Source organism: Arachis duranensis, chromosome 2, assembly GCF_000817695.3.
Source record: "Arachis duranensis cultivar V14167 chromosome 2, aradu.V14167.gnm2.J7QH, whole genome shotgun sequence".
NCBI lineage: Eukaryota > Viridiplantae > Streptophyta > Magnoliopsida > Fabales > Fabaceae > Arachis > Arachis duranensis.
Window position 1 is genome coordinate 2207091 of NC_029773.3, and position 11942 is coordinate 2219032.

Sequence of the window (11942 nt, forward strand, 5' to 3'; positions counted from 1 at the left end):
GATCTAAGCTTCCCCTTGGAAAATATGACAAGTGATGAATGAGAACCTTCATCTCTTCTTGTTCACCAAGGTCTTCTATTCTGTAATAGAAATCTCCAGCAAGGAATATTGCCAAGTCATGCAAGAGATCATGCATCACAAAATACTCGCTCTCATATTGAAGCTTTTTGAAAAATAACCTCGAAGCTAATTCTTCAAAACATTTGCAACCAACCTCTTCCAAACTTTCTCCTCTCTTTGGTGGCCTTAAAAGATCTTCGGCCATCCATAGCAAAATTATTTCATCTTTCTTAAAGTGATAATCTTTGGGAAACAATGAACAATAAACAAAACAACGCTTCAAGTAAGGAGGTAGCTGGAAGTAGCTTATTAACAATGCTGGAATAATTTTACTATTTTTCAATTCCCAAATGATGAGTTTGGAAAACTCCAAATTAAATTTTTGTGATGAACAAATATTATTAAAATATTTAATTACAAAATTATTAATTCAATGTTATTTGATTATATGTTAATTAATAATTTTGTAATGCAGGAATTGATTTGGGCCGAAAATGAAATTCTGGATTAAGCCCAACTAGCCTTGCTACATGCTTCTCATGCTATGAAGCTGAAGTATAATTTGGGCCGAACAAAAACAAAAGAAATGTTGCAAAGCCCAAGTGTGAATTTTGTTCAGCTTTGATTTCAAAGATTATAACCAACAAAGTAGAGCTGAATTATTATTGGGCCAAAAATTAATAATTGTTGCAACTAAGCCCAACTTCACATTTGATGAGAGTTCCCTATGCATGATCCAAACCCACTAAGCATGTAAAGCATAGTTCCATAGCTTCCAACGGAACTCCTTTACTCATCATGATGGATTTCAAATTTATTCTAATAAATTTGATAAGTGCATGGGAAATATGAGAGAGAGGATCATTGACATGATTGATGGCATTAACTTTACACGCCACCCAGGGAAGAAAAAGCAAGCTATCTTTAATTAATTTGTTTTATCACTTTGAATTACTTTTTCTTCACATTCTCTCTTCTCTCTCATCTCTTTCCTTCTCTCTTCGGTTATTACCCAGGGAAACAATGGCTTCCATGAAAGCAAAATGGAGCCACCGAAGCAAGGGAAGAACAAGCTACAAGACCATCAAGCTAATGATGGCAAGAAAACATACTAAAATAAAAATGAGCTGTGGCTGAGATTATCACCTAATCTGGTAAGATTTGGTGAGGTAATCTCGGATCCTTCATGCTCAAAAAGGAAGGATGAAGATTCGGCCAGCAAGAAAGATCTTGGAAGCATGGCTTGTCTTTGATTCTGTTCAACCACCACAGGGAGTAGCTAGAGTGGCGAAGTGATGGTTGAAGGCAGAGATTGAAGCAGATGAAGTCATAATCATCATGAGGCATCAAGAGCCAGAAATCCATCTTGGAGAGCAAGCCAAGGATGGAGAGCCCGGATTGATGAAGGGTGATGATCAAGAAAGGACTAGAGGTAATTGCATGTTGGGTTTTGCATGGTTATCTCTTCTCTCTCTATGTGGCCGAACTGGTTCTATTTGTTGAAGGAGGAAGAAGTCGGTTTGGGTGTTGGCTTCAAGTGTGGAGGCTTCTCTCTTCTTTAAAAAGGGAGAACAGCCACTGTTTGGAGCAAGGAGTAAGATTTGAGAAAAAGCCATAGATGTCTTAGAGTTCCTTTGTACATCTGTGTTGTGTTTCATGATTCTGTGGGAATCCCCTTGTAAGTTGGGTTAGCACTTTACAACTTGTAATCTGGATGATTATAGTGAAATTCCATCATTGTTGTGATGGAGACTGGATGTAGGCTGCACTGCACTTAGCAGCTGAACCAGGATATATCCGTGTGTAATCTTCTCTCTCTCTTCCTACTTCAATTCTGTTTTTGCTGCTCAGATGAAAAATCAAAAATGTCTCGTGTCAAGTGACGAGACAAAATGAAAATGTCTCGTGGCTAGGGACAAGCTAAAAACAGAAAAGTTTCTTCAAAGTCCAGCAAGTGTTAGCAAGCGAAAAAGGGGCTAAGATTCAACCCCCCCCTTCTCTTAGCCACTGAAACCATCAATTGGTATCAGAGCTTGGTCTCAAAGAGATCAAGCTTTGCAGCTTGGAGTAAAGATCCTTATGGCAGAAAACAGTGGCGCAAAGGTGGTGTCCTATAATCTGACCGAAGGACAATCAAGCAACAGACCTCTTCTTTTCAATGGGAAAAATTATACCTATTGGAAGGAGAGGATGAAGATATTTGTACAAGCTGTAGATTACAGACTTTGGAAGATTATTCTTGAAGGACCTCAATTTCCAACTACCACAAATGCTGAAGGGGTAGTCTCTCTCAAACCAGAAGCAAGATGGACCGAGGAAGATAGGAAGAAGGTAGAATTAAATGCCAAGGCAGTAAACCTGCTCAACTGTGCTATCAGCTTTGAGGAGTACCGACGGGTATCACGATGCACAACGGAAAAGGAAATCTGGGACAAGCTACAAATCACTCATGAAGGAACCACTATTGTAAAGAAGACTCGGACAGATATGTTGAACAGAGAATATGAAATGTTTACAATGAAGGAAGGAGAATCTATTGATGAGCTGTTCGAACGGTTCAACACTATCATTGTTGGCTTAGATGTTCTGGGAATTACACATTCTGATTCTGTGCTTGTGAGAAGAGTGCTGAGATGTCTCACTAAAGAGTGGGAAACAAAAGCTTTAATTATTTCTGAGAACAGTAATCTTGATTCCATGACACTTGATGATTTGAGAGGAAATCTTCTAGCTTTTGAAAACAGTTATTTGAAAAAGGACTCAAAAAAGAAAGGAATTGATTTTTCTTCTATGACTAACAAGAAAGGAATTGCTTTTTCTTCTGTGACTAACCCTCTGGATGATGAATCCAGTGATAACTCTTTTGAAAATGAGTTTGTGTTGTTTGCAAAAAAATTCAGGAAAATGGTAAAGCTCAAAGGTAAAGGCAGCAGCTCAAGGAAGATGAAGAAGGACCTTAGCAAAGTAATCTGTTACAATTGCAAGGAAAAGGGGCATTTCAAATCTGATTGTCCCAAGTTAAAAAGGGAAGAAAAGCCAAAAAGGGAAAAGAAAAAGGGACTGATGGCATCATGGGAAGATTTGGAAAATGACTCCGATGATGATGATGAGGAATCTGAGACTAAGTCACAGCCTTGTCTCATGGCAAATGAGGTAGAGCAGGTATCCTTTCAAAACCCTAACACTGAAGACCTTCATCTTATGATAGATCATCTTTCTGAAAAAATAAGATGTTTTCTAACTGAGAATCAAGATCTTGAATAACAAAACTTCATTCTTAAAGCTGAAAATGATTTCCTCAAAGAAAAACTAAGAGAGGCCGAAACTGCTTGTGATCTTGTGGAAGAAAATAAGCAGTTAAAAGCCCAAGTTAGAAGCTGTGAAAGTGATCATTCTGTTCTTGCATATGTGAATTGTTTTAAGCAAAATGAAGAGTTGTTCAAAGAGGTTAAAAGACTTAAAGATGACTTAGCTAAGTTCACCCAAAGTTCTGAAAATTTAAACCAAATCTTGGCTAGTCAAAAACCTCTTTATGATAAAGCTGGGTTGGGATTTTATAAATCTGAAAAATCACATTTTGAAAACATTGCTTCATCTTCAAATGATGTAAAATATCAAGACCCAACTTACTTTAACAAAACAGCAACTCCAAGATTTTGTAGACTATGTAACCGAAGTGGTCATTTTCCAGTTCAATGTTTCTTTGGTGAAAGAATGATCGGTGACAAAGTTTACAAAGTTGTTTTTTATTACAATGATTTGGGACATAAGAGATGGTTTAACGTGAAAGGATCCAAGAAAATTTGGATACCCAATGTCACTTGAGCTTATTTTGTAGGTATGCCTAGCATCCAAGAAGAAAGAAAATATGTGGTACATGGATAGTGGATGCTCTAGGCATATGACAGGAAAGACAACCTTCTTCATAAAGTTTGATGAATATGATGGAGGATTTGTCACATTCGGTGATGATGCAAAAGGAAAAATAGTGGCTGTTGGAAAAGTGGGTAAAAATTTTTCATCTTGTATAAATGATGTCCTTCTTGTACATGGCTTGAAACATAACTTGCTTCTTGTAAATGGTTTGAAACATAATTTGCTTAGTGTTAGTCAATTGTGTGATTTAGGTTTTGATGTTATTTTTAAGAAGTTTGTTTGTTTGGTTGTTTGTGAGAAAACTGGGGATATTTTATTTGAAGCCAAGAGATGCAACAATGTGTATGGATTAACTCTTGAGGATTTAAAGGAACAAAATGTAACATGTTTTACATCTTTTGAATCTGAAAAATGGCTTTGGCATAGAAAGTTGGGAAATGCTAGCATGTATCAAATTTCTAAGCTAGTTAAAAAGAATTTGGTTAGAGCTGAATTATTATTGGGCCAAAAATTAATAATTGTTGCAACTAAGCCCAACTTCACATTTGATGAGAGTTCCCTATGCATGATCCGAACCCACTAAGCATGTAAAGCATAGTTCCATAGCTTCCAACGGAACTCCTTTACTCATCATGATGGATTTCAAATTTATTAGAATAAATTTGATAAGTGCATGGGAAATATGAGAGAGAGGATCATTGACATGATTGATGGCATTAACTTTACACGCCACCCAGGGAAGAAAAAGCAAGCTATCTTTAATTAATTTGTTTTATCACTTTGAATTACTTTTTCTTCACATTCTCTCTTCTCTCTCATCTCTTTCCTTCTCTCTTCGGTTATTACCCAGGGAAACAATGGCTTCCATGAAAGCAAAATGGAGCCACCGAAGCAAGGGAAGAACAAGCTACAAGACCATCAAGCTAATGATGGCAAAAAAACATACTAAAATAAAAATGAGCTGTGGCTGAGATTATCACCTAATCTGGTAAGATTTGGTGAGGTAATCTCGGATCCTTCATGCTCAAAAAGGAAGGATGAAGATTCGGCCAGCAAGAAAGATCTTGGAAGCATAGCTTGTCTTTGATTCTGTTCAACCACCACAGGGAGTAGCTAGAGTGGCGAAGTGATGGTTGAAGGCAGAGATTGAAGCAGATGAAGTCATAATCATCATGAGGCATCAAGGGCCAGAAATCCATCTTGGAGAGCAAGCTAAGGATGGAGAGCCCGGATTGATGAAGGGTGATGATCAAGAAAGGACTAGAGGTAATTGCATGTTGGGTTTTGCATGGTTATCTCTTCTCTCTCTATGTGGCCGAACTGGTTCTGTTTGTTGAAGGAGGAAGAAGTCGGTTTGGGTGTTGGCTTCAAGTGTGGAGGCTTCTCTCTTCTTTAAAAAGGGAGAACAGCCACTGTTTGGAGCAAGGAGTAAGATTTGAGAGTGCAAGGCACAGAGTTCTCAGAGCTACCTAAGCTAGCAGTTCTTCTTCTCCTTCAATGTTTTCTGTTTAGTATTTTTCTGTTTAATTTTGTCATGTCTTGAGTCTCATGGAAAAAGGCAAACAGTGAAGTTTGTAAGAAAAAGTCATAGAGCAGAAAAAGGCAGAGAGTGCAAAATTAAAAGAAAAAGCCATAGCTGTCTTAGAGTTCCTTTGTACATCTGTGTTGTGTTTCATGATTCTGTGGGAATCCCCTTGTAAGTTGGGTTAGCACTTTACAACTTGTAATCTGGATGATTATAGTGAAATTCCATCATTGTTGTGATGGAGACTGGATGTAGGTTGCACTGCACTTAGCAGCTGAACCAGGATATATCCGTGTGTAATCTTCTCTCTCTCTTCCTACTTCAATTCTGTTTTTGCTGCTCAGATGAAAAATAAAAAATGTCTCGTGTCAAGTGACGAGACAAAATGAAAATGTCTCGTGGCTAGGGACAAGCTAAAAACAGAAAAGTTTCTTCAAAGTCCAGTAAGTGTTAGCAAGCGAAAAAGGGGCTAAGATTCAACCCCCCTTCTCTTAGCCACTGAAACCATCACCAAATGTCATTCATTAACATAACATTCCATTCTTTAACATCATCCTTTCCTCGCAACAAACGCCCAAGTGTTTCTACAGCTAATGGCAACCCCTTACACCTCTTGACAATCTTTCTACCCACAGCCTCTAGTGTTGGGTTCCCGTTTGACTCTGGAAAACATGCGTTGGCTGCAAACAATAACCAACAAGACTCTTCCGACAACTCATTAAGAGTGCAAGAGGGACATGTTTGAACTACTGAAGCAACCTCGTGATTGCGAGTTGTTAGAAGAATTGTACTACCCTTAGCCCCACAGTGAAAAGGAGTTATAAATTGCTTCCACTTATCGGCATCATCGCTCCAGACATCGTCTAGAACAATAAAGAACTTCTTTCCCGACAAGATTTCCTGCAATTCATTTTGAAGCAAATTTAAACTCCCAAGGCTACAAGTAGTTTTTGTAATTTCCTCAATGGTTTTCTTTGTAATCTCAGCAACATCAAATGTTTCAGAGATGCAGACCCATGCTTTCAGATCAAATCCTTCCACGACACTGTACACCCATTTGGCTAAGGTTGTTTTACCAACCCCACCCATGCCAACAATAGGAATCACAGATAACTGAGATTCATTGTTGTCATTTATTGTTTTGATTAGAGCTTGTTGATCATCCTCCCTTCCATATATGTTCCCTTCCATCAGACATGTGGTTTCTCGCCATGATGACGATGATGATGATGATGACAAGTTATTATCCTTGGTAGTCTTTTGAAGACCAAGGATATCTTTTTGCCTTACAAGAAATTCTATTCTTGAAACCACCCCTTCCATGTTATCTACCATCTTCCTATGTCGGTTGAGAAAGAAACTAGGCAAGACAGAACATACCTCCTTTTGAGTGGCGGCTTTGGTGAGTACAGCGTCCAGAAAGTCATCAGCATCATAAACAGCATCTCTCAGACAGTTGAGCCAATCCCTCACACGATCGTCGCCCAGTTGCTTGTACTCAGCATCATCAAGCACAGCTTCAGCAGCATGCAGAGAAATTTTCAGCCTCTCAACCAAGCCAGGGCCAAGTTTCTTGCCCAAGACCCGGTTGACCGTATCCGTTGTGAGCAACCTGTCAAAGACAACGTTAATGAAGCCAGAAAGAAAAGCTCCACCAACAAGTGCACCAGCCATGATGATATGATGATATGATAAGGTAAGAGAACAATGGTTGCAGTGTAGTGAACTGCTAAGTTTTTCTGAATCAAGTAGTGTATGCTTAGGAGGAGTCAAAGATTCCTTAGCAAGAAGACATGGTATGGGTCTCCGAGGTAACTTAAAATAATTCTAAGCAGTGGAGCTCCTAGCTGGCTTTGTACCTCTTCATTTTTCAATTCTTGTTTGAAAGATGCAACAGATTATTAAATAGAAATAGTGTTGTTGTTTCGATGTGAGCAACGGTCACTAAAGCTTTGTGGAAACTAGAGGTAGCCCCGCCTTATTTATTGAATAATTTATATATAATTTTATATAATTATTTAACTAAAATATAATATTAATTAAAATATAGTTTATTAGTTTATAAATTTGAATTCATTTATTTTTATAAAAGACATAGGTCTTTTTTATCAGAACTGTATAAAATTATAGCTTTATTTGTTATTTTTATTTTTATATTCGTTTTAGTTGTGATATTTTATCTTTTCATATGATGTTTTTTGCCTTACAAATAATTAAAGAAAAAATTGAAAAAAATAAATGAGACTGAAAAATACCAAAAGTATAATATAAAATTATAAATTAGTTTTATAATCATGATATATTTGAATATACCTAGTAAAGAGATGTGCCAAATTTAAACTTACTTGAATATAGAAAAATGAATGAAAATGAAACATATAAAAAATATTGATGGTTTTCAATGGCTAAGAGAAGGGGATTGAATCTTAGTCCCTTTTTCATTTCAAAATAATTGCTGGTCTTTGAAATAACTTCTAGAGGCTTTTTTTACTTTTTGTCTCGCCCCTGGCCACAAGACTTTTTCTTTTTGTCTCATCACTTGGCATGAGATATTTTTCGGTTTTATCTCCTGTGCAGCAGAAACATAAACAGAGTAGAAGAGAGAAAATTACACCTAAATATATTCTGGTTCAGCTGCTAAGTGCAGTGCAGCCTACATCCAGTCTCCATCACAAAGATGATGAAATTTCACTATAATCTTTCTTGATTACAAACACCAATTCTCCCTAGGAACTACCCTTCCTATCTGGGACAAGTCCAGAATCTAATCCCAAACTGAACTTGACTTGGTCACTACCAAGATTTCAACTGTAAAGTGCTAACCCAACTTACAAGGAGATTCCCACAGAATCATGAAACACAACACAGATGTACAAAAGAACTCTAAGGACATCTATACCTTTTTCTTTTAATTTTGCACTCTCTGCCTTTTTCCGCTCTATGGCTTTTTACAAATCTCACTATTTGCCTTTTTTTCCATGAGACTCAAGACATGACAAAATTAAACAGAAAAATTACAAAATAAGAACATTGAAGGAGAAGAAAATTTGTTAGTTTAGGTAGCTCTGAGAACTCTGTGCCTTGCACTCTCACTCCTTACTTCAAGCCCTGACTGTTCTCCCTTACTTATAGGGGGAAGCCTCCATGGTTGAAACCAACCAAACCAAGCTAAACTTCTTCTTCTTCATGCAAACCGGTTCGGCCAGAGAGAGGGGATAGGAAACCAAATGCATTAACCAACATGCAATTATTTCTGGTCCTTCCTTGGTCACCAATAAGCACCAATCCGAGCCATCCCTTCTTGCTTGCACTCCAAGAAGAACTCCTAGCCATTGATGCTTCATGATGCATGACAACTCATCCTGCTCCACTTTTGCTTCCTCCTTCACGTAGCCATCCTAGCTACCTTCTGTGATGAGTGAACCCAAAAGCATAAACGAGCCATCCTTCCAAGGATCTTCCTCCACTGACCGAAATCTTCTTCATCCATTTTTGGGTATGGAGAAGTCAAGATCTCTTCACCAAATCTTACCATAAGTGATGAGAATCTCAGCCACAGCATACTTTTTGTTTTCTTGCCATCATTGTGATGGTCTTGTGGCATGCTTCTTCTTCTCTATGGTAGCTTGCTATAACTTCCATGGTTGCTACTGTGATATGACCGAATAGAGAAGAAGGATAAGAGAGAAGAGAGAGTTGAAAGAAAAGCAATTAAATGAGATTGAATAAATTAATTAAAAATGAGTTGCTTTTACTTCCCTCTTTGCTGAGTAGTGTGTAGCATTAGTGCTTGCAATCAAATCAATGACAATTTCTCTCTTATGTTTCCCATGCATGTATTAACTTCACTTTAATAAAATTTGAATTCCACCACATGGTAAAAATTGAGATCCGTTTGAGGTAAAATATTTTGCTTTCCTTCAATGTTGGTTTCGGACCAAATTTAATGGTCTTGGAGCAAGAATTTAACTTGGGCTTGTATCACACATTCTGGCCCAATGACAAAACAATAATTCAGCCACAAGAATCAAAGAAATTTTGTATCAATGCTGAATATGTTTAATCAATTTGGGCTTGTTGTTTTAATTTTTCATTTTTCGGCCCAATTAAACCTACATTGCAAAATAGTTAATTAGCATATATTAATTGAAATCCTATTAATAACTTTACAATTAATTATATTAATAATGTTTGATCATCATAAAATTAAATTAGAGTTTTCTAAACTCATCAAATATAATATAAATTTATGAATAAATTTTATAATCATGATATATTTGAATATACTTAATAAGAAAATGTGACAAATTTAAACTTATTTGAAAGAATCTTTGCTAATTGGTATGAGAGATTAAGAAATATAGAATAGTAAGAGTCTTATACGATATATATAAGTAGACCAAATAATATAATAATGAAAGGGGTAAAAAACCATTATAAGCCAATGCCCTCTAGAATTTACGTATATCAGCCAAACCGAAAATGGTTTCAGTAATGCGCCAGATGATATATTAATATAATTCGAACCAAAGTGGTTTGAACTGCATTTGGTAATCATTCGAACTAGGGCAGTTCGAATTACTAGTTGAGTGTTCTTAATAAATCGAACCAGGTAGGTTCGAACTATGAATGCACGTAATTCGATCCAGGGTGGTTCGAATTATAGAGAGAGAAGCCGGCCAAAGTAATTCGAACCAGGCTGGTTCGAATTAAACAAACCATAATTCGAAGGAGGCCGGTTCGAATTAGTGGGAGACAGAGCTCTATATATATGGTTGTAAACGTGAGTTGGTCTCATTAGAGGGAGTAAGATGGCTAGTAAGGAGAATTTTGTTGGTTTGGTTCACCACAGAGGATCCATTAAGAGAAAAACTCGTTCCGGAGTGAAGTTCACAGATAAGGATCCTCTCTGTATTGTCGTTTCTACCGTGCATCGAGGCATTCCGTCATTGCAAGCCGCTAGTCAGCATCAACGGCACCCATCTGTATGGCAAGTACGGGGTAACGTTGCTCATCGCAATTGCACAGGACGGGAACTCCAACATTCTACATGTTGCATTCGCACTAGTAGAGGGTGAGAATGCTGAGTCTTGGACATTCTTTCTCTCCCACCTTCGTCAGCACGTGACACCGCAGCCGGGTCTGCTAGTTATATCGGACAGGTATAACGGCATCAAGGCTGCGCTTGAGACTCCTGATGGAGGTTGGCTACCTCCATCTGCATACCGTGCATTCTGCATTCGACACGTAGCTGCTAATTTTGCCCTTACATTCAAGGGCAAAGACGCACGGAGGCTTCTTGTGAATGCGGCGTATGCCAAGACCGAGGTTGAGTTTGATTACTGGTTTGATATTCTGCAGTCTGAAGACCCGGCGATGTGTGAGTGCGCGAACCGGATTGATTATTCCTTGTGGACTCAGCATCGTGATGAGGGGCGGAGATTCGGTCACATGACGACGAATATCTCGGAGTGTGTGAACTCAATCCTCAAGGGTGTCAGAAACCTACCTGTACCCTCGTTGGTTAAGGCAACATATGGAAGGCTTGTGGAACTTTTTGTTCGCAAGGGGAGAGAGGCTGAGGCCCAGATGGGAACCAGACAACAATTCAGTCAGCACTTGGTGAAGTGTATTGAGGCAAACTTGAAGACGGCTAGGTGCTTCACGGTGACTTTGTATGACAGGGATAATTTCGAGTTCACCGTAGCAGAAACCACTCCGACTGGTTCCTTCTCATTGGGTAGCTACAGAGTATCGCTTGCCTCTCGGACATGTGACTGCGGGTACTTCCAGGCGCTACATTTCCCGTGTCAGCACGCACTTGCATGTTGTGCCTACTCACGGGTAAACTGGACCACTTATGTTCACAGTGTGTACCGGATTAGTTCGGTATTCAGTGTGTATCGGATGAGATTCACCCCTCCCATTCCAGAGGGTTTATGGCCACCATACGACGGGCCCACTGTGATACCGGACCCTGACAAGAGGCGTGCGAGAGAGGGTCGTCCGAGGTCCACCAGGATACGAACAAATATGGACGAGGTAGATCCAAACCGTCCAAAGAGATGTGGCCTATGTCGCCAACCCGGACACACACGTCGGAGTTGCCCACAACTGGGTGGATCGTCTCACACTGGGGGCCTTTAGTAGCCATGTTCTTAGCGTTAGTTCTTATTTTAGTTAAGTTTTATTGTTGATTTTTTTACTTTCATGTATTGTGCATGCTGCGTTAAGTAATGAATATGTTACGTTTCACTTTGAGTCTTGTTACAAGTCCCCTAAAAGCAAAATTTAATAAATAAATGTACATATTAGACTGTTATATGATGCGATGATAAAAAATTCTCACTGATAAATCCGGTAAACACCCGTTTTCAAAGTACAATTCGATGAACAAACAACAAAGGAAAACAGCTCTAAAATAACAACAAAACTACACATGGCTGTCATACATGAATGAACCCTAAGGAACAAAATACAT

General features: G+C 38.4%; 2 protein-coding genes across 2 annotated transcripts; one reads left to right on the top strand and one right to left on the bottom strand.

Moving 5' to 3' along the window:
* Positions 1–5968: 5968 nt before the first annotated feature.
* On the bottom strand, positions 5969–7251 carry LOC107472840 (putative disease resistance protein RGA1). The gene has a single exon (XM_021135286.2). It carries the CDS (start codon positions 7133–7135, stop codon positions 5969–5971), a length of 1167 nt encoding a protein of 388 aa, XP_020990945.2. The 5' UTR covers positions 7136–7251.
* Positions 7252–10272: 3021 nt separating this feature from the next.
* Positions 10273–11608, top strand: LOC107472841 (uncharacterized). Its single transcript, XM_016092366.3, has 2 exons — positions 10273–10446; positions 10490–11608. Exons 1-2 carry the CDS (start codon positions 10273–10275, stop codon positions 11606–11608), a joined length of 1293 nt encoding a protein of 430 aa, XP_015947852.1.
* The last annotated feature ends 334 nt before the right edge of the window (positions 11609–11942 follow it).